This window comes from Saimiri boliviensis, chromosome 12 (genome assembly GCF_048565385.1).
Source record: "Saimiri boliviensis isolate mSaiBol1 chromosome 12, mSaiBol1.pri, whole genome shotgun sequence".
Lineage (NCBI taxonomy): Eukaryota > Metazoa > Chordata > Mammalia > Primates > Cebidae > Saimiri > Saimiri boliviensis.
Window position 1 is genome coordinate 21,121,769 of NC_133460.1, and position 20,898 is coordinate 21,142,666.

At 48.9% G+C, this 20,898-nt stretch overlaps 2 protein-coding genes across 2 annotated transcripts; both read right to left on the reverse strand.

Moving 5' to 3' along the window:
- Positions 1-2,055: 2,055 nt before the first annotated feature.
- On the reverse strand, positions 2,056-7,171 carry DCTPP1 (dCTP pyrophosphatase 1). Its single transcript, XM_003930076.4, has 3 exons — positions 6,999-7,171; positions 6,191-6,301; positions 2,056-3,195 (listed from the first exon to the last, which is right to left on the reverse strand). Exons 1-3 carry the CDS (start codon positions 7,109-7,111, stop codon positions 2,895-2,897), a joined length of 525 nt encoding a protein of 174 aa, XP_003930125.1. The 5' UTR covers positions 7,112-7,171; the 3' UTR covers positions 2,056-2,894.
- Positions 7,172-17,756: 10,585 nt separating this feature from the next.
- Positions 17,757-20,135, reverse strand: SEPHS2 (selenophosphate synthetase 2). Its single transcript, XM_010340680.3, has 2 exons — positions 19,950-20,135; positions 17,757-19,834 (listed from the first exon to the last, which is right to left on the reverse strand). The coding sequence occupies exon 2, from the start codon at positions 19,827-19,829 to the stop codon at positions 18,486-18,488; it is 1,344 nt and encodes a 447-aa protein (XP_010338982.2). The 5' UTR covers positions 19,830-19,834; positions 19,950-20,135; the 3' UTR covers positions 17,757-18,485.
- Between the last annotated feature and the right edge of the window lie 763 nt (positions 20,136-20,898).

Below are 20,898 nucleotides of genomic sequence, written 5' to 3' on the forward strand. Positions count from 1 at the left end.
CCCCAGTCAGCCCTGCAGAATCCACATATAGGAAAAGCTGGTCCTCCACATATATGGGTTTTGCATCCCACAAATACTGTATTATAGATCCATGTTTGGTTGAAAAAAATTCAGCCAACCAAATGTGGACTCACGCAGCTCAAACCCATGTTGTTCAAGGCTCAACTATAGTTTAAAGGTCCTTTTCCCAGCATTAGCCTACCCTGTGATGGAGGCAGCCAGAGATATCTCAGGAAAAAGTGATGTGCCCAAAGTCACACAACAGGCAAATCTATATATATATAATTCTTTTTTTTTGAGGCAGAGTCTCACTCTGTTGCCCAGGCTGGAGTGCAGTAGCTTAATCTCAGCTCACTGCAACCTCTGCCTCCCGGGTTCAAACAATTCTTCCTGCCTCAGCCTCCCAAGTAGCTGGGATTACAGGTCTCTGCTAACATGCCCAGCTATTTTTTATATTTTTTAGTAGAGACGGGGTTTCACCACGTTGGCCAGGCTGGTCTTGAACTCCTGACCTCAGGTGATCCGTCCGCCTCGGCCTCCCAAAGTACTGGGATTACAGGTGTGAGACACCGTGCCCTGAAACACTATCATTTTTTTTTTTTTTTTTTTTTTTGAGACGGAGTTTTGCTCGTTACCCAGGCTGGAGTGCAATGGCGCAATCTCAGCTCACTGCAACCTCCGCCTCCTGGGTTCAGGCAATTCTCCTGCCTCAGCCTCCTGAGTAGCTGGGATTACAGGCACGCGCCACCATGCCCAGCTGATTTTTTGTATTTTTAGTAGAGACGGGGTTTCACCATGTTGACCAGGATGGTCTCGATCTCTTGACCTCGTGATCCGCCCACCTCGGCCTCCCAAAGTGCTGGGATTACAGGCGTGAGCCACCGTGCCCGGCCCTCATTTGTTTTTTTGAGACAGGGTCTCATGATATTGCCCAGGCTGGAGTGCAGGGCATTATCTCAACTCATTGTAACCTCCACCTCCTGGGTTCAAGTGATCTTCCTGTCTCAGCATCCCTAGTAGCTGCGATTATAGGCCTGTGCCACCATGCCTGGCTAATTTTTGTATTTTTAGTAGAGACGGGTTTTAACCATGTTGGCTGGGTTGGTCTTGAACTTCTGACATCAGGTGATCCACCATGCCCAGCCCTCAACACTAACTTTAGGTGGAGAGGAAAAACAATAAATTGGCCTTGGTGCAGCAGGGTGGGTAGCCTTTACTTTTACCAAGGAGGAAGCCCTATTTCTCCCCAAATCAGAGACCTGACCCTGATTTCCTGCTCTAGGCCCCTGATAGTTGAGAATAAAAAGCAAACAAGGCCGGGTGTGGTGGCTCATGCCTGTAACCCAGGCACTTTAGGCGGCCAAGGCAGGCGGATCACGAAGTCAGGAGTTCGAGACCAGCCTGGCCAACAGAGTGAAACACTCTCTAATAAAATCACAAAAATTACTTGGGTATGGTGGCACATACCTGTAGTCCCAGCTACTCAGGAGGCTTGAGGCTTGAGACTGGAACTTAGGAGGCAGAGGTTGCAGTGAGCCGAGATCATGCCACTGCACTCCGGCCTGGGTGACAGTGAGACTCAGTCTCAAAAATATATATATAAAATAAAAAGGTAAACTAGCCAGGTTCAGTGGCTCATGCCTGTAATCCTAGCACTTTGGGAGGCCGAGGCGGCGGATCACCTGAGGTCAGGAGTTCAAGACCATCCTGGCCAACAATGGTGAAACCCCACCTCTAATAAAAATACAAAAATTAGCCGAGTGTGATGGCGGGTGCCTGTAATCCCAGCTACTCAGGAGGCTGTGTCATGAGAATCACTTGAACCTGGGAGGCAGAGGTTGCAGTCAGCCAAGATTGTGCTGCTGCACTTCAGCCTGGCCTACAAGAGTGGGACTCTGTCTCAAAAGTAAATAAATAAATAACAACAATAAATAAAATAAAGAATTTTAAAAAGGCAAATAGGTAATAACAATGACCACAAACTTACCAAGTATAGTTTACCACGTGCCAGGCCTGCCCTGAGCACTCATAACTCACTGAAACCTCACAACCCTATTGGGCAGGCACTATTTATTTTACAGACAAAGAAGCTGAAGTGCAGAAAGATTAAGTAATTTGAGTAATGTCATCCAGCTTGCAAGTGTCAAAGATGGCATTTGAACCCAGACAGCCTGGCTCCAGCATCTGGACTCTTACAGTCTCCAATCTCTAAAAGGAGAGGAAGGAACTTATATGACATCCTACTGGGAATTTTCTAGAAACCAGATCTTTCTGCCCTACAGGCAGAAGGTACAATAGGGAAACGAGAATGGGGCTCAGAGGCATCCCTGGTCCCCTCACCATCACCTGCTGAGACAGAGAGCCTCCCTTGGCCATCCAGGAAGAATCTAGAAGTTATGACTCAAAACCATTTTACCGGCCAGGCGCGGTGGCTCAAGCCTGTAATCCCAGCACTTTGGGAGGCCGAGGCGGGTGGATCACGAGGTCCAGAGATCGAGACCATCCTGGTCAACATGGTGAAACCCCGTCTCTACTAAAAATACAAAAAATTAGCTGGGCATGTTGGCGCGTGCCTGTAATCCCAGCTACTCAAGAGGCTGAGGCAGGAGAATTGCTTGAACCCAGGAGGCGGAGGTTGCGGTGAGCCGAGATCGCGCCATCGCACTCCAGCCTGGGTAATAAGAGCGAAACTCCGTCTCAAAAAAAAAAAAACCACTTTACTGGGAGAGCAAACATCAGGAGGCAACCTTCTAGAGGCTGCTGAGCTTCAGACCTCAGGAAGTGGAGGCTTCAGGCCCATGATCTATTCGGAAAAGACTAGAAAAAGGCTCCAGGGCCAAGCCACCCTATGTTCCTCAGACACCACCCTGAGTTGAAGTCCTATGGCCATCTTTCTAGGTTGAGGCCTGGCCCGTGGAGTCACAGGGAAGGTCCGCGGGCGCCATAGCCTGGTCTTCAGAGATGGTCCCGTGGGGCAATTCTGTATACTTGCGGGAAGAGCTGCGGGCCAGATGGACTGGGTAGCGTCGCCGGTTGATGTCCATTTTGGAGAGCACTGCTTGGGGCAGATCCACATGGCAGCGGGCTGCTAATGCCACCAGGTAGATGAGGACGTCACTAAGCTCCTCTTGAAGGGCAGCCCGTTCCCTGGAGGACCAGCCTTGGGGGCCAGGCTCCCCATCGGTTTTCCACTGACTAGGGGCAGAACACAGACACACACTCAGATGTAACCTGGGGCTATGGGCTTTGCCAGTCCTTGCAATAACAACACCCACCTCCAAGGACGACCCAACCCATTTGGGCCCTGGGAAGAGTCAGGTGGGGAAGAGACCCCAACAGATGATACCACGATGTCTGTGTCTCTTTGTGGGCCAAGGTGTGGCCAAATGAACATTTCATTTGTTAAGACAAAGCTTTGAGACAATTCTAATTCTCCCCAGCCCTAGCCATCACCACCCCAGACCAAACCTCAGACCAGGACCGCTGCAGAAGCCTCCCCACTCATCTCCCTGCTAACTCATCTTCTACTCCCACCCAAACCATCTTTTTTTTTTTTTTTTGAGATGGAGTCTTGCCCTGTTGCCCAGGCTGGAGAAGAGTGCAATGGTGTAATCTCACCTCACTGTAACCTCCACTTCCTGGGTTCAAGCAATTCTTCTGCCTCAATTCTCCCTTCCACAGTAGCTGGGATTACAGGCATGTGGCACCACACCCAGCTAATTTTTGTATTTTTAGTAGAGACGGGGTTTTGCCATGTTGGCCAAGCTGGTCTTGAACTCCTAACCTCAGGTCATCTGCTTGCCTCAGCCTCCCAAAGTACTGGGATTACAGATGTGAGCCAAGGCACCCGGCACAGACCATCTTTTTTTTTTTTTTTTTTTAACTTTTATTCTTTTACTCTAGAGTGTTCAGCAGGACCAGACCATCTTTTAAAAGCACAAATTAGGCCAAGCATGGTAGCTCACGCCTGTGATCCCAGCACTTTGGGAGGCTGAGTTGGGTGAATCACAAGGTCAGGTGTTCAAGACCAGCCTGGCCGAGATGGTGAAACCCCATCTCTACTAAAAATACAAAAAACTTAGCTGAGTGTGGTGGCAGGCGCCTGTAATCCCAGCTACTTGGAAGGCTGAGGCACAGAACTGCTTGAACCTGGGAGGCGGAGGTGGCAGTGAGCCGAGATTGCGCCACTGTACTCCAGCCTGGGTGACAGAGACTCCATCTCAAAAAAGCAAAAGCACAAATTACACTTTGCTCCTTCCCTGCTAAAATCCAAACTGTGCTTGGCATACAATCTAAACTCCTGACCAAGCCCTCCTGTCCTTCATGGGCTGCCCCTGCCTTTTCCAAGGCCATTGCCCACCACTGTTTCTCTTACTCCCTACCCAAGGCCACTCTAGCTTGTTCCGCCTTGCACATAAGCCAGACTGTCATAGGGCCTTTGCACTCACAGCTTCCTCTGCCTTGAATGCTTCCCGCTCCCCCATCAGTCCCAGGGCTAGGTCCTTCCTGTTATTCAGGTCTCAGCCTAGATGTCATCACCTGGTTCATCACCTTGTGGTTTTTGGGTATTTTTTTGAGATGAAATTTTTTTGAGTGCAGTGTTGCAATCTCGGCTCACTGGAACCTCTGAGCCATGATGGCTCCACTGCACTCCAGCCTAGCAACAGAGCAAGATTCCCTCTTAAAAAAAAAAAAAGGCCGGGCGCGGTGGCTCACCGCACTTGTAATCTCAGCACTTTGGGAGGCGGGCGGATCACCCGAGGTCAGGAGTTCAAGATCAGCCTGGCCGAACATGGTGAAATCACGTCTCTACTAAAAGTACAAAAATTAGCCAGGGGTGTTGGCAGGCGTCTGTAATCCCAGCTACCCAGGAGGCTGAGGCAGGAAAATTGCTTCAACCTGGGAGGCGGAGGTTGCACTGGGCTGAGATCGCGCCACTGCACTCCAACCTGGGCAACAAGAGTGAGACTCCATCTCAAAAACAAAATCTGTAATAAATAAATAACGTGCCCTCACACACATCTCAGTGTCCATTTTCCTTTATCCTCGGTGACTGTCCCGGTCTAGGCCTCATCACCTCTTGCCTGGTCTACAGCAGTCAACTCTCTGGTGCCCCCTGCCCATTCTCTCAGTGATCCATCACATCTACCCTATAGATACCTGGTCCAGTATCTACAGTATATCCAAGCTCTCCATCACGCGCTAGCCCTAATCCTATCGTTGTGGGTTCATCTCCCAGCCCTGTCCTCCACAGCCCTACCACTCATCCAACACATGTCTACTGAGTGCCTACAGTACGCTGGGCACTTGGTACACATCAGAGAAAACAGATCCCAAATCTCTAATTTTTCCCGACATGCTTACACTGAAGGAATGTCAGATTCTCCTTGAATTGAACTTGCCCTTTCTTGCCTCACTGTCTCTGCAAATGTATTTCCCATGTCTGGAATACCACAGAAAGGTCCTCTACAGAATACCTTCCTTTCAGCCCCAGAGGCAAAGGAAAAGGGTTGTTGGGCTGGGCTGTAATCCAACACTTTGGGAGGACAAGGCAGGTGGATCACCTGAGGTTAGGAACTTGAGACCAGCTTGACCAATATGGCAAAACCGTCTCCACTAAAAAAATACAACAACAACAACAAAGCCGGGTGTGGTGGCTCACACCTGTAATTCAGGCACTTTGGAGGCCAAGGCAGGCGGATCACCTAAGGTCGGGAGTTCAAGACCAGCCTGACCAACATGCTGAAACCCCGTCTTTAAAAAAAAAAAAAAACACAACAATTATCCAGTTGTGGTGGTGGGTGCCTACACTCCCAGCTACTTGGGAGGCTGAGGCAGGAAAATGGCTTGAACCCGGGAGGCGGATTTTGCAGTGAGCCGAGACTGCCCCACTGCACTCTAGCCTGGGCAACAGAGCGAGTCCCCCAAAAAAACAAGGAAAAGGGTTGTTGCCACTACTTGTTCCTAATAGAAAACGGGACCTGCCTGCTACTCTCACACCTTTCTCTTCCAAGAGGCTGGGCGCCCCTAGAGGGCAGGACCCCCGAGTTCTCTCTGCATCCTCGGCACCAGCAAAGAGCCTTGCAATGAGGAAGGGAAATTGAACCCATGAATGTCTGAAGACCAAATAAATGTTCCCCTCCCCTCTCCCACAACATAGACACATCCAGAAAGCTTTCCATCAACTCACAAGAGTTCTGCCAGCTCCCCCACTTCCCCGACCAAGGCCAGGAGGAGGTTCCGAGGCTGATGGAACTGTTCCCAGTCTCGTTCAGCAGCAAACTCAGCATGGAGGCGGCGGCTGAAATAGGAAAAAGGGATGTAAGCCCAAGTCTCAGGGTTAGAGGATGATGCAGGGGCCAGAGGCAGGTACCCCAGTGGTATGTAATGGGGGCCTGGGACTGGAACATTCTGAAATTAATTGATTGGATGGCCTTAGGCAGGTCGTGTCCACTTTCCGGAACTTGGTTGCCTCAACTACAAAATGGGGGCCCTTACATCTCGCCAAATCTAACAAACCCTCTTCATTTTTCCATCTCCTGCTGCTACTTCTGCAGTTTCCTCCACCTAGAAATGCTGCACATCAAAATCCAATCTCCCTTATAGAATGTAGTTCCACATGCACTTCCTCTAAGAAGACTTCCTTGACTTCCTCCAGCAAGAAATAAGGTCTCCCATCTCTCAGCACTTCGTTTGACCCTCTCGTACCCCCGGCGCCTGGAGACCAGAGGCGGTATCGGGTGCCAGTATCTTCCCAGGGCTAGGCTGAAGGGCGTTCCTAGTACCACTCGGGGACACCACCCAATCTCCCTTGCCTCAGGTGTGCACCGCTGCGCCCATTTTGCAGATGAAGTAAGAACGCTCGCCTGGGGACAGTCTGCAGAGCCAGGACCCGAGCCCCGCTGCCAGCCCGCTTCCCAACCACGCGGAGGAACCCTCCCCAAAACGCGGGAGAAAGGGACGACCCCCCCACCCCGAGTCGGGCCAGGCCTGCTTACATGTCCTCGAGCGTGGGCTCCGGGCTGAAGCTGAACCGACCCGCAGCAGTAGTGCCCTCTCCCCCCGTGTCCCCAGGAGTCTCCCCAGGAGTCTCCCCACCGGCCGCAGACATGCCGCCCACCCGCTGCAGCCGCGACAGCACCGAAAACCCACGCGCCACGCTCGAAGCCCCGCCTCCAGAGCTCCGACCAATCACGGAAGTTCTCTATTGGCTTAAGGGGTGGAGCCTGAGAAAAGAGACCAATGACTTCTTTGGAGTTTGCTACAGCCCGCCCCTTCCCTCCCTGGGCGAATCTAAGGGAGCTTCAAGCGCGCGCTTCTGGTCTCCCGCCCTGGAATTTTTCCGCTGGACCCTGCTTAAGGTCTTAAAGGTATAGGTACCAATTCGACCTGGGGAAGAGACGAACGGCAGAGGGCGGGGGGAGCTCAGGCGAGTCACTTCCTTTATGGACGCCAGAGGGCGCCAAAACGAATATGGCGGCGGACGAGGGTCCACCAGGTGGAAAACCCTATGTAAATGAAAGGCCCTTTGCATAGATATTAAATCTCTCAGGGCTTAAGGACGTTGAGAACGTTCTAGGCTGACCCCCACACTATTTGGATGAGATTGAAGAGAAAGAGTGGAGTAAGATCAGACCGGATTAGGACTCGAGTCTTGGGTCGCACTTCAGCTCCCCGCCCCCGCTGTGTCCTGTGGTTGAAACGATGGAGGTCGCTCCATCCCTGTCCTAAGGAAGGCAGTAGGCCCCAGCGCAGCACGCATTGCCCTAAATACGTGGCCCGTTTATGGTCTGGCCTGTGCCGGCCTCTCCAGCCTCATGGGTCCCTGGCACGACTCCTCCACCCCACACACCGGGGAACTCCAGGCTCACTCACACCAGAGAATACACTAGGTGGTGAGACACAGAGTTGCTGCTTTCAAATCAGAACCACTGAGTTATTGGCCATGGGAGGAGCAGAGATCTTTATGAAATTCTAGAATAGGTGTAGTCTTACAAAGAATGATTTATGATTGTCCCTTTATTAGGGCTACTATCTCTGATTTCCTGATGTTTAAAGAGGCATCCAGCTTGGTGGAAGTAAAAGAGTAAGAAAGTGGCCGGGCGCGGTGGCTCAAGCCTGTAATCCCAGCACTTTGGGAGGCCGAGGCGGGTGGATCACGAGGTCAAGAGATCGAGACCATCCTGGTCAACATGGTGAAACCCCATCTCTACTAAAAATACAAAAAATCAACTGGGCATGGTGGCGCGTGCCTGTAATCCCAGCTACTCAGGAGGCTGAGGCAGGAGAATTGCCTGAACCCAGGAGGCGGAGGTTGCGGTGAGCCGAGATCGCGCCATTGCACTCCAGCCTGGGTAACAAGAGCAAAACTCCGTCTTAAAAAAAAAAAAAAAAAAAAAAAAGAGTAAGAAAGTTCAGGAAAAGGCAGAGTCAGGTTTTGGAAATTAAAATCCCAAGGCTGTGACAACTGCAATTCTAGGTATAAGCCCTAGATAAACTAATGAATATATGCAGAGAGACATATACGAGAAGTTCATTACAGTTTTGTTTGTAAGAGTCAAAAACAATTGAAAATAAAATGACTATCAATGGAAAAATGGGTACATGGTGTTATATTTATACAAATGATATTATTCAACAGTTAAATTGAATACCTGCAACAGAAACAAGTTTAAACTGGTTTTAGCAAGAAAAAGAAATCTATTATTTTAATTTTTTAAATAGGGTTTCGGCCGGGCGCGGTGGCTCAAGCCTGTAATCCCAGCACTTTGGGAGGCCGAGGCGGGTGGATCACGATGTCGAGAGATCGAGACCATCCTGGTCAACATGGTGAAACCCCGTCTCTACTAAAAACACAAAAAATTAGCTGGGCATGGTGGCGCTTGCCTGTAATCCCAGCTAGTCAGGAGACTGAGGCAGGAGAATTGCTTGAACCCAGGAGGCGGAGGTTGCGGTGAGCCGAGATCGCGCCATTGCACTCCAGCCTGGGTAACAAGAGCGAAACTCCGTCTCAAAAAAAAAAAAAATAAAAAAATAAAATAAAATAAAATAAAATAAAATAAAATAAAATAAATAGGGTTTCACCATGTTGTCCAGGCTGGTCTTGAGTGCCTGGAGGGTTGCTAGAGCAATCCTCCCACCTCGGCCTCCCGAAGTGCTGGGATTACAGGCATGAGCCACCTCCACGAGCCAAAAGGAATTTATGCTGTAACCGAGTGAGTGCGAAATCACTGAGACAAAGACTGGGCCAAATTACAGGGTCTTTATTGCCGGCGACCATGGAGGACTCGCGTCTCTCTAACCCGTGGCCCCGAAAGGAGGGTGTCAAGACCTTTTATGCCTGTAAACCACCTCCTGGGCAGGGGTGAGGGCGAGGGGTTTTGGACATTCCGAGGGCCAGGGGACCTTGGACATTCCGATTGTTACTTAAGTGGTTCACAGAAGTCAAGATAAGCATTAATTTACACATTGTCTGGGTAGGGTGGAAAATTACAGACCTTAGTCACTTATTACAAGTTTAAGTTTTTCTTACAATGGCGCAGAGTTTTTCTTAAAATGGCACAGGGGCCAAAATGGTGTTTGTTTGGACTGCTTGCCTGTCACATTAGGGTTACCGAGAGCAGTTTCAATGGAAAGCGGAGGTATGGTCGAGTAATGCAGTTTATGGGGCAATTTCTATGTCACATTTATTTTAAGGATACAAGAGTGTCTCCAGGATACAGCAGGACCTCAGGAATGACCTGGAACTAGAGTAGCTGTTTTAAGCATTTTACGTATTTAATCCTCACAGCAACTCATTTAATCCTCACAACGAGCTATATGGTAGGTTGTTGTGTACCGGCCCCAGCCCTGTACGTGAGTGCCCTTAGTTCCGGTGGTGACAAGAGATTGAGAAAAGGAAATAAAGACAGAGACATGGCTGGGTGAGGTGGCTCACGCTTGTAATCCCAGCACTTTGGGAGGCGGAGGCGGGTGAATCACCTAAGGTCCGCAGTTCGAGACCAACTTGGCCAACATGGTGAAACCCCGTCTCTTAAAAAAAAAAAAAATTAAAAAAAAAAAAGAGAAACACAAGAGTAGAATTTACAGCATGGGTCCAGGAGAACCACGTTAGCCTGGTCTCTGGGCTCCAAACACTTTTATTATGTGCATAATCTCATTGATATTATGGGCATAGAAGGGGTAGCTAAGATGGAGGGGAGAGCACTTGAGTTCCTTCTAAGACATGCTAAACTCGTGCTCTGAGCAGTTAACAGCACTTGAGATCCTTCTAAGACATGTTAAACTAGTACTCTGAGTTTATCACCAATTGTTATCTGGGTACGGCAGCATCAGAAGTATAGCGGATGAGGAGCCACCCAGTCTGACCACACGCAATGCATCAAGGGGCTTTTATCTCCCAAGCACTGAGGACCTAGAGCAATTAAAATCACTCCATATTCTGAGAACCTAGGCAGAGCCTGAGGAGTTCCATGATCTCTGCCTGCAAGGCTTTTCTCCTTGCCAGCTCCCATCTGCCAAGACCCTCCTGGATCTTGTGAGCAGAGGTCGCCACCTTTCTCAGAGATCTTTGCATAAGCCCTCTTTACGAGATCCTCATGCATCTCCATGTTGAGAAGGCATTCGTGGGACCAGAGCAGTATTCCCTGTTCTGCAACCACCCCTCGGTGTTCCCCGGTGTTACTGTGCTCTCCGATGGTCTTTACCTTAGGCCTCCTGTTACTGCTTAATTTCTAATTAACTGCACCAATAATATTGTTTAGTTCGGAGTGTAAACTTCAGTGTACTTTGCGCCAAGCAAGCTTTTACTTAGCTAGAATTAACATAGGTCTCCCCCTGGCCATCTTGACCCACAGTAGGTAATATTATTCTTTTTTTTTTTTTTTTTTTTTTTTTGAGATGGAGTTTTGCTCTTGTCACCCAGGCTGGAGTGCAATGGCGCGATCTCGGCTCACCGCAACCTCCGCCTCCTGGGTTCAGGCAATTCTCCTGTCTCAGCCTCCTGAGTAGCTGGGATTATAGGCATGCACAACCATGCCCAGCTAACTTTTTGTATTTTTAGTAGAGACGGGGTTTCACCATGTTGATCAGGATGGTCTCGATCTCTGGACCTCGTGATCCACCCGCCTCGGCCTCCCATAGTGCTGGGATTACAGGCGTGAGCCACCACGCCCGGCCTTTTTTTTTTTTTTTTTTTTTTTGAGACGGAATCTCACTTTGTCACCCAGGCTGGAGTGCGATGGCTGGTTCTCGGCTCACTGCAACCTCCGCCTCCTGAGTTCAAGTGATTCTCCTGCCTCAGCCTCCACAGTAGCTGGGTCTACAGGTGCGTGCCAGCACGCCTGGCTCATCTTTTTTTTTTTTTTTAGTAGAGATGGGGTTTCACTGTGTTAGCCAGGATAGTCTCGATCTCCTGAACTTGTGATCCACCTGCCTCAGCCTCCCCTGGGATTACAGGCGTGAGCCACTGTGCCCAGCAGTAACGAAAATCTTTTTTTTTTTTTTGAGGCGGAGTTTCGCTCTTGTTACCCAGGCTGGAGTGCAATGGAGGCTCACTGCAATCTCCGCCTCCTGGGTTCAGGCAATTCTCCTGCCTCAGCCTCCTGAGTAGCTGAGATTACAGGCACGCGCCACCATGCCCAGCTAATTTTTTGTATTTTTTTTTTTTTTTTTGAGACGGAGTTTGGCTCTTGTTACCCAGGCTAGAGTGCAATGGCACGATCTAGGCTCACCGCAACCTCCGCCTCCCGGGTTCAAGCAATTCTCCTGCCTCAGCCTCCTGAGTAGCTGGGATTACAGGCATGCGCCACCATGCCCAGCTAATGTTTTGTATTTTTAGTAGAGACGGGGTTTCACCATGTTGACCAGGATGGTCTCGATCTCTGGACCTCGTGATCCACCTGCCTCGGCCTCCCATAGTGCTGGGATTACAGGCGTGAGCCACCGCGCCCGGCTAACTTTTTGTATTTTTAATAGAGACAGGGTTTCACCACCTTGACCAGGATGGTCTCGATCTCTTAACCTTGTGATCCACCCGCCTCAGCCTCCCAAAGTGCTGGGATTACAGGCGTGAGCCACCACGCCCGGCCCGTGGTACTGTAAATCTTAATGTGTTTGTGACAAGTACAGAAAAAGTGCTGACGCATTATGCCCCTCACCTCATGTCAGCTACAGAAAATTCCTGAGCCCCTACCTGCGTGATGTACTTCACCCTATCACTACCACACCCTCTTTTACTCTGCCCCCAGTTGCCTGCCCACCAAGGCCACACCCTACCTATGCCCTACCTTCCCTGCCCCCAGCATTTGTACTCAATAAAAGTCAGAGTGTGCGGACACTCGGGGCCATTGCTGAACTCTGAGTTTTGGTTAGTGGTCCCCTGGGCCCAAACTTTCTTTTCTCTATCTCTGTGTTCTGTGTCTTTTATTTCTACAATTTCTCGTCTGTGCACCAGCAGGGAGGGGCTCACAGAACCCTGTAGGGCTGGGCCCTACACCCAAGTGCTGAGATTACAGGCTTGAGCCACCATGCCCTACCCAAGCCTAGGCAACACAGCAAGACCCCATCTCTACCAAAAAAAAAAAAAAAAAAAAAAAAGGGTAAAGAATTAGCTGAGCGTGGTGGTGTTTGCCTGTAGCCCCAGCTGCTCAGGGAAGGCTGAGGTGGGAGGATCGCTTGAGCCTAGGACATCAAGGTGGCAGTGAACTATGATTGTGCCATTGCACTCCAGCCTGAATTACAGTCTCAAATTGAAAAAGCAGTACCAGCTTCCATTGCAGGAGACACCAACTGCTCAGTTACCTGAGCAGTAACTATGGACCAGGCACTGTTCTAGCTGCTGGGGATACTGAATATCCCTACCATCCTGGCGCCTATATACTAGCAGAAGGGGACAATTCTCAAGTGAGCTAACACATTCTCAAGGGAATTATAAGTTAGGATAAGAGCTGTAAAGCAAATAAACAGAGTGATGCACTGGAGAGTGGCTGGATGTTGGCTGGGAGGTGAGAGAGGGCTTTTATGAAGAGGTTTTATTTGAACTGAGACAGGACTGAAAATGAGCCAGTCAGGTGAGTCTGAGGTGAGGTTCCAAACAGAGGGAACTCCAAGCACAAAGGATATTGATTCCTTTGAAGTCCCAGGGAAGGCTGATGGGCCAGCAGATAATGAGAGTGGTAGAGAGAGTGCCATGAGATGATGCTGGAGATCTGTAGCAGGGGTGGAGAATTGCCAGGAAAGCTACTTTAGCCCTTTGAGCAGGAGAAAAGTGGATTGAATTGATTTACCTATTTTTTGTTGTTGATGTTAATAGTATTTACATAATTGGCCATGTAAATATTCAATGTTGGCCAGGAGCAGTGGTTCATGCCTATAATCCTAGGACTACTTTGGGAGGCTGAGGCAGGCAGATCACTTGATATTAGGAGTTTGAGACCAGCCTGGCCAACATGGTGAAACCCTGTCTCTACTAAAAATACAAAAATTAGCCACACGTGGTGGCATCCACCTGTAATCCCAGCTACTTGGGAGGCTGAGGCAGGAGAATCGCTGAAACCCAGCAGGTGGAGGTTGCATTGACCCTCGATCATGCCACTGCACTCCAGCCTGGGTGACACAGTGAGACTCCATCTCAAAAAAAAAAAAAAAAAAAGGACAGCCGGGCGCGGTGGCTCAAGCCTGGAATCCCAGCACTTTGGGAGGCCGAGGCGGGTGGATCACAAGGTCGAGAGATCGAGACCATCCTGGTCAACATGGTGAAACCCCGTCTCTACTAAAAATACAAAAAATTAGCTGGGCATCGTGGTGCATGCCTGTAATCCCAGCTACTCAGGAGGCTGAGGCAGGAGAATTGCCTGAACCCAGGAGGCAGAGGTTGCAGTGAGCCGAGATCGTGCCATTGCACTCCAGCTTGGGTAACAAGAGCGAAACTCCGTCTCAAAAAAAAAAAAAAAAAAAAATTCAATGTTGAATGCTATAGTATGACTATATTTCATTTGTTCTATAAGGTGTTTTTGGCTGGAATTGGTAGGTTGATTTGTTTTACAGAGCTATTTTTGGCTGGGTTGCTTCATTTTTTGCTTGTCATTTGCTGTTTTTCTTTTCTTTCTTTCTTTCTTTTTTTTTTTTTGAGACAGAGTCTCTCTCTGTCGCCAGGCACCAGGCTGGAGTGCAGTGGCTTGATCGCGGCTCACTGCAACCTCTGCCTCCTGGATTCAAGCAATTCTCCTGCCTCAGCCTCCCGAGTAGCCGGGACTACAGGCGCAAGCCACCATGCCCGGGTAATTTTCATATTTTTTTTTAGTAGAGACGGGGTTTCACCATGTTGGCCAGGATGATCTCGATCTCTTGACCTCCTGATCCGCCCTCCCCGGCTTCTCAAAGTGCTGGGATTAGAGGTGTGAGCCACCACGCCCGGCCATCATTTGCTATTTTCCTATATGATTATCACTAATTCTTTTTGTTGTTGGTAGAGACAGGGTCTCATTATGTTGCTCAGGCTGATCTTGAACTCCTGGCCTCAAGCAGTCCTGCCTCAGCATCCAAAAGTGCTGAGATTAGAGGCATGAGCCACCATGGCTGGCCACTAATTCTTTTCACATTTTCAATTATCCTGCCAGTACAATTTTTCACACAGCTAAATGTATCATTATTATATCAGTTCATATTTTTCTTTTCTGGAAGGCCTTTCTGGAAGCCTTCCAGGCTCCCTGTCCAGTGTGAGCTGGTTGCTCTGTAAGCCTACTGTATAGCTATTACCTTCATCTCTCTCCTGTGCTGGGTTGCATTTCCTGAATCTCATGTTTTTCTCTTTCTCAGTTTGCTTTCTTGTTTGTTTGTTTTGAGATAGAGTTTCGCTTTGTCACCCAGGCTAGAGTGCAGTGGTGCAATCTCAGCTCACTGCAACCTCTGCCTCCCGGGTTCAAGTGATTCTCTTGTCTCAGCCTCTGGAGTAGCTGGGATTGCAGGCACCCACCACCATGCCTGGCTAATTTTTGTATTTTTGGTAGAGATGGGGTGTCACCATGTTGGCCAGGCTGCTCGAACTCTTGACCTCAGGTGATCTGCCCACCTTGGTTTCCCAAAGTGTTGGGATTACAGGTGTGAGCTACCATGCCTGGCCTACTTCCTTGTTTTGATGGAGCACATCTTCTGGTAGTCTCTTGAGAAAAAGTACATGGAATGAAGCCATTTAGATACCCTGCCTGCCCCAAGTAACTTTATTCTACTTATTTGAAAAATGTGGCTTGCTATAGACTTCTATATAGATTATTGTTTACCCTCAGAATCTTGAAGGCATTGCTTTATTTTTGTGTGTGTTTTTAAATTTTTCTTTTTCTTTTTTTTTTTTAGATGGAGTCTTGCTCTGTTGGGGGTGAAGTAGTGCGATCTCAGCTCCACCTCCCGAGTTCAAGTGATTCTCCTGCCTCAGCCTCCTGAGTAGCTGGGATTACAGGCACGCAGCCTGCTAATTTTCGTATTTTAGTAGAGATGGGATTTCACCATATTGGTCAGGCTGATCTTGGACTCCTGACCTCATGATCTGCCCGCTTCAGTCTCCCAAAGTGCTATGTCCGGCCATGTTATTTATTTATTTATTTATTTATTTATTTATTTATTTATTTATCTATCTAAGACAGAGTCTTACTCTGTTGCTCAGACAATCCTCATGCCTTGGCCTCAGGCACATGCCACCACGCCTGACTAAACTTAATTTTTGGCCGGGCACGGTGGCTCACGCCTGTAATCCCAGCACTTTGGGAGGCCGAGGTGGACGAATCACGAGGTCAAGAGATCGAGATCATCCTGACCAACATGGTGAAACCCCATCTCTACTAAAAGTACAAAAAATTAGCCGGGCGTGGTGGTGTGTGTCTGTTGTCTCAGCTACTCGGGAGGCTGAGGCAGGAGAATTGCTTGAAACGTGAAAACGAAGTTGCAGTGAGACGGGATCGCATCACTGCACTCCAGCCTGGTGACAAAGCAAGACTCTATCTCAAAAAAAAAAAAAAAAAAAAAAATTAAACTTAGTTTTCTAATTTTTTGTAGCAGTAGGATCTCACAGTATTGCTCAGGCTGGTCACAAACTCCTAGGCTCAAGTGATCCTCCCAGCTCGGCTTCCCAAAGTGCTGGAATTACAGGTGTGAGCCATCGCACTGGGCATTCTATTGTTTTTTAGCTTCCAGTTTGAGGTTGTGAAATCTGATGCCATTCTTATTTCCACATCTTTTTGTGTGATCACAGTGATCAGAAGCATGAGTTCTGGATTCAGACTGCCTTTAAGACTGCCTATGCAACCTTGGACAAATTTCTTAATCTCCCTGTACCTCAGCTTCCTCATTTGCAAAATGGGGTTTTTGGAAGACTGGGTTAATACACATAAAGCACTCAGTTCCTGGCAGAGAGTATGCACTATAAAAACATCTGCTATCATTATTTCAGGATCTCTTCTTCATACCTGGCATTTTGAAATTTAATAAAATTGGCCAGACGCGGTGGCTCAAGCCTGTAATCCCAGCACTTTGGGAGGCTGAGGCGGGTGGATCACGAGGTCAAGAGATCGAGACCATCCTGGTCAACATGGTGAAACCCCGTCTCTACTAAAAATACAAAAAATTAGCTGGGCATGGTGCACACCATCATGCCCAGTTAATTTTCGTATTTTTAGTAGTGACAGGGTTTTACCATGTTGGCCAGGCTGGTCGTGAACTCCTGACCTCGTGATCCACCCGCCTTAGCCTCCCAAAGTGCTGGGATGACAGGCATGAGCCACTGCGGCCAGTTGTTTTTGGGATAGGGTTTCACTCTCATCACCAAGCTGGACTGCAATGTTTGCTCACTGCAATCTCTGCCTTTCTGTTTCAATGTTCTCCCACCTCAGCCTCCCAAGTAGCTGGGACCACAGGTGCAAGCCATCACACCTCGGTATTTTTGGTTTTTTTTTTTTTAAGCAAAGACAGGGTTTTGTCACGTTGGCCAGGCTGGTCTCAGACTACTGAGCTCAAGTGATCTGCCCACCTCAGCCTCCCAAAGTGCTAGGATTATAGGCGTGAGCCACCTGGCCAGGGTTTCATTTCTTTTCTTTTTTTAAAAAAATAGGGTTTCACCATGATGGCCAGGCTGGTCTTGAACTCCTGACCTCAAGTGATCCACCCACCTCAGCCTCCCAAAGTGCTAGAATTACAGGTGAGAGCCACCGCGTCCAGCTCCGGGCCAGGGTTTCTAACAGCTAATTGAGTAAGGGGCTGGGCAATCTCATTTTAAATTTTCAATTAGGATCCCTATCCTCTGCTGTGTGTGGTGCTCCCAACTTTACCTGCATAGGTGAGAGGCAGTCACCTGGTTGTGTGGCAAGAAGGGTTTGGAGAATGCTAGAGATCTAATTACTGTGTTTAAACTTTCAACCCGTATCTGTTTTTATCCCAGCCCTTAACCCCATCTTCCAAACACATCTTGTTTGTCTTCCCCTACTGTGAAGGATTCCTCTAAGTCAGTTCCACCTCCTTTCCATCTTTCAAGAATTGTTGACACTTTTGCTATTTCCTGCCCCACCCTCTAACCTTTGGGGCTTATGCCTGTTTTGAGTCCTTTTCTGTCATCTCAGGGGGAAGGTGCAACCTTAAATCTGGGTGTTAAATCCCCCAATCCACCAGGATCAGGGAAAACACTCTCTCTGCTATGCCAGATTCAATGTATCAGCTGGTTCGTTTTATAAGACTGTGTAGAATTTCAAATAGCCAAACATTAGCCAGAAGAGTTTTCTTTATTTAGGAAGAAATTACTCTTTATTGATCAAATCACCAAAATCTGCAGCAAACAACTTAACATCTTAATAACCACCAAGGCCTGGGCTCTGAGGCTTGCTCTGCCTCTCCCAGTCCTTAATGGGGTTTGGAGGGAGAGACGTCATTAACAGAGACCAAGCCACATGGTTGCAGGTCCTCCTTTCCCAGTCTTGACAAGCTGCTCAATTCTTGTCCAGAGCAGGAAAGAGCCAGTACTCAGTACTAAGTCTAATAAAGAATTTGAGGTTGCATTATAATATCTCTCTTAACAATTTAGATTTATCAACAGTATTGGTCCAAAACTCATTTGCTTCTGATGTAAATTTTTTCATTTTGCAATTTCTGTGCGGTTTTAATAAATCATCTCAATCCCTGTGCAGAAATTAATCAATTCAGTGCAAAGAAAAATCCCTCAACCTGGCATAGCTTCATTTTACTTTGGAAAGAGAAAACAGAGGTATTTCTGCTCCTCCTCTACCCAAGCGATGAACAAACATCCCCCACAAAGTTCACAATGTTACTCTGGCCTCGGAATGTATATCAAGGCTGCTTTTGATGGACTGATTCCAATCACCTAGAAAGGGCAGCTGGAACCACTATGCAGGCAGCCTGCTTCGGAAATTTCTTAAAATCAACTCTTGAGAACCATCCGTGATTGTGTACAACAGCTCTAGGGTCCAAACAGCTTCTGTTCTTTCATCTCACGAGCAAGGCTCAGAGGAGGCATTTGAATTGTCAGGAGCAAGGGCAGCAGCTGTGGCCCCACGAGGTAGGACTTCAATAACTCGAGGCTTGTCAATGATCCGGGCCGTTCGGTTTCCCTTTTCCACAATGCCAACGATCCACGCTTGGTGACCCTCTCCATACTTGGAGGATTTGATTTCAGAACAAAAGCGAGCCGCCTGTTCTCTAGGCAGACAAATCAGTAATCCCCCAGAGGTTTCAGCCGAGGTTCCCCGAAGAAGCCCAAAGCGTCCACTGGCCTTGCTGACGGCAGCCATCTTGGCAATTATTGGCAGATTATGAATAACAAAGGACACTTCGTTTCTTTGTTGTTTCGCAAGGTTCTGGGAGTGTCCTAAAATGCCAAAGCCTGTGATATCTGTGGCCGCATGGGCATTAAATGTGTGCATTAAACCTGCAGCAGTTCTGTTGAGGGTAGCCATATTGAACATGGCTTCCTGATACGCCAGCTCCACCTCTTCTCTGGAGATCACCATCTTTACTTTATTCCATCTTTCAGGATTATCGAGCCATTGGTGGGCATTGACAGCAACCTGGGTTCCTAACGGTTTGGTTAACACCAACACATCCCCAACCACCGCGCTGTCGGGCATTATGAATTCATTTGGCTGGCATACCACAGTGGCAACTCCACCGATTATAATCCAAGGGTTGACCACAGTTTGCCCACCGGTCACTGCAGTCCCTCCTTCCTCAGCCGCATCCCGAAAGCCTTTGACCATGAGTGGCGTTACCTTTTCGCGTTCCTCCTCACTCATACTCTGGCTGACGCTGAGCAACATCAACATGTTGTCACACTCAGTAATGCCCATGGCGTAGAGATCACTCAGCACGTTGGCACAAGCTATGCGCCCCATCATGTAGGGATCTTCCACCAAGGGGTAAAAGAAGTCTGTAGTCTGCACCAGCGACAGGCCCCCATGCCTCAGGGGGATGACGCAAGAGTCCATCCCGATGCCCAGGGCTGGAAAAGTGGGGCTGGGGCCCGCTCCGGTTTCCTGCGACGCCTCTTCCTGACCGCCCTCCAGGCCCCCGCCCAGTGGGGGCCGCACGTCCGGCCGCGTCAGTCCCGCCAGGAGTTTGAGCAGCGTCTCCTGCGGGACCTTGCAGCCTCAGCCCTTCATGCCGGAGAAGCCCGTCAGCCGCCAGCTCGCGCTGAGACCCAACGCCTGGGGCTCGAAGGGCCGGTAGTTGGAGAAGTTCCGGCCCAGAGTCAAGCCCGCAGGGCCCGAGGAGCCTTCCGCAGCTGCCATCGCCGCCATCGCCTCTCCGCAGGCGCCGGTCGCCGAGGCTTCCGCCATCGCGCCTGCCCGACAGGGAAGGGAGGGGAGAAGAGGAAAGGGCCCTTTTATTTTCCACTCAGGTTAATATGAAGTAAAAGTCAAATATTACCCGCAGGGATTCACCCCGGCACTACTCACAGGGTCAATCTCACGCCGCACGCAGCCGTCCGGGTCTTCCTGGTAGAGGAGCCGCTGGGCTCCCTTATTTATATCCCTGGTGATTGACGGCCGCAACATCCAATGAAACTCCGCCGCCAAGAGGCGGGCTTCCTAGACTCTAAAAGGCGCAACAACCCCGGGCTTGCACAACCGCTTGCTTCGGGATTGCCGGACGTTAAGTGCTTTCGTTTCCTTCACCCTGATATTTAAATAGTATCTTGGCAGTGGCTGGTGGAACTCTGCTCCCTTCGAGTCACTTTACCAAATCCAGCAAATTGTAGACGAGGGAAGATCGGTCACTTGGCAAACCTCATGACCGGCAGGATTGTCCCAAGGGGCACTTGGCAGCACGTGATGGATCTAGGGTGGCCAAATAGCCCAAGGGAAAAAACAGAAAGAATAAGAAATTAGAAATTAAACTGCTACCATTAAGTAAGCAAACTACAGGCAGCATTATATAATGAAATGTTAACATGGACTTTAAGAACTCTGGATCTCGGGAGGTTGAGGCTGCAGTGAGCTGTGACCGCTCCACTGCACACCAGTCTGGGGGACAAAGTGAGACCTTGTCTCTAAAAAAGCAAACAACAGTAACAAACACCCCACACACAAAGAAAGAAAGGAAGGGAGAGAGGGAAAGAGGGAGGGAGGGAGGGAGGGAAGGAAGGAAGAAAGGAAAAAAAGGAGAGAGAGATTGATTTAGGACCGAAAGTCCAGACACCTGCATGGATTCTAATGGTGTTTCCCACCAGCTGTCTGTGGGAGTCACTTTCCCTTGAGTCATCCATCTGTGGAACAGAGTGGGTTACATAGGACTGGTCTATTCTAACATTTCTATATCTCTGTAATTTTATATATATATATATCAATTTATATAGCCATGGAGGGCAGTTTGACAATATCTATTAAAACCTCTGCCTCCCAGGTT

Bases quoted from the DNA above. Each gene is read 5' to 3' on its own strand.
- DCTPP1 (XM_003930076.4), bottom strand. From the start codon at position 7,111: ATGTCTGCGGCCGGTGGGGAGACTCCTGGGGAGACTCCTGGGGACACG. The intron at 6,302-6,998 runs GTAAGCAGGCCT...TTCCTATTTCAG, and splicing joins GAGCCCACGCTCGAGGACAT to CCGCCGCCTCCATGCTGAGT. The intron at 3,196-6,190 runs GTGAGTTGATGG...TTCTGCCCCTAG, and splicing joins GGGGAGCTGGCAGAACTCTT to TCAGTGGAAAACCGATGGGG.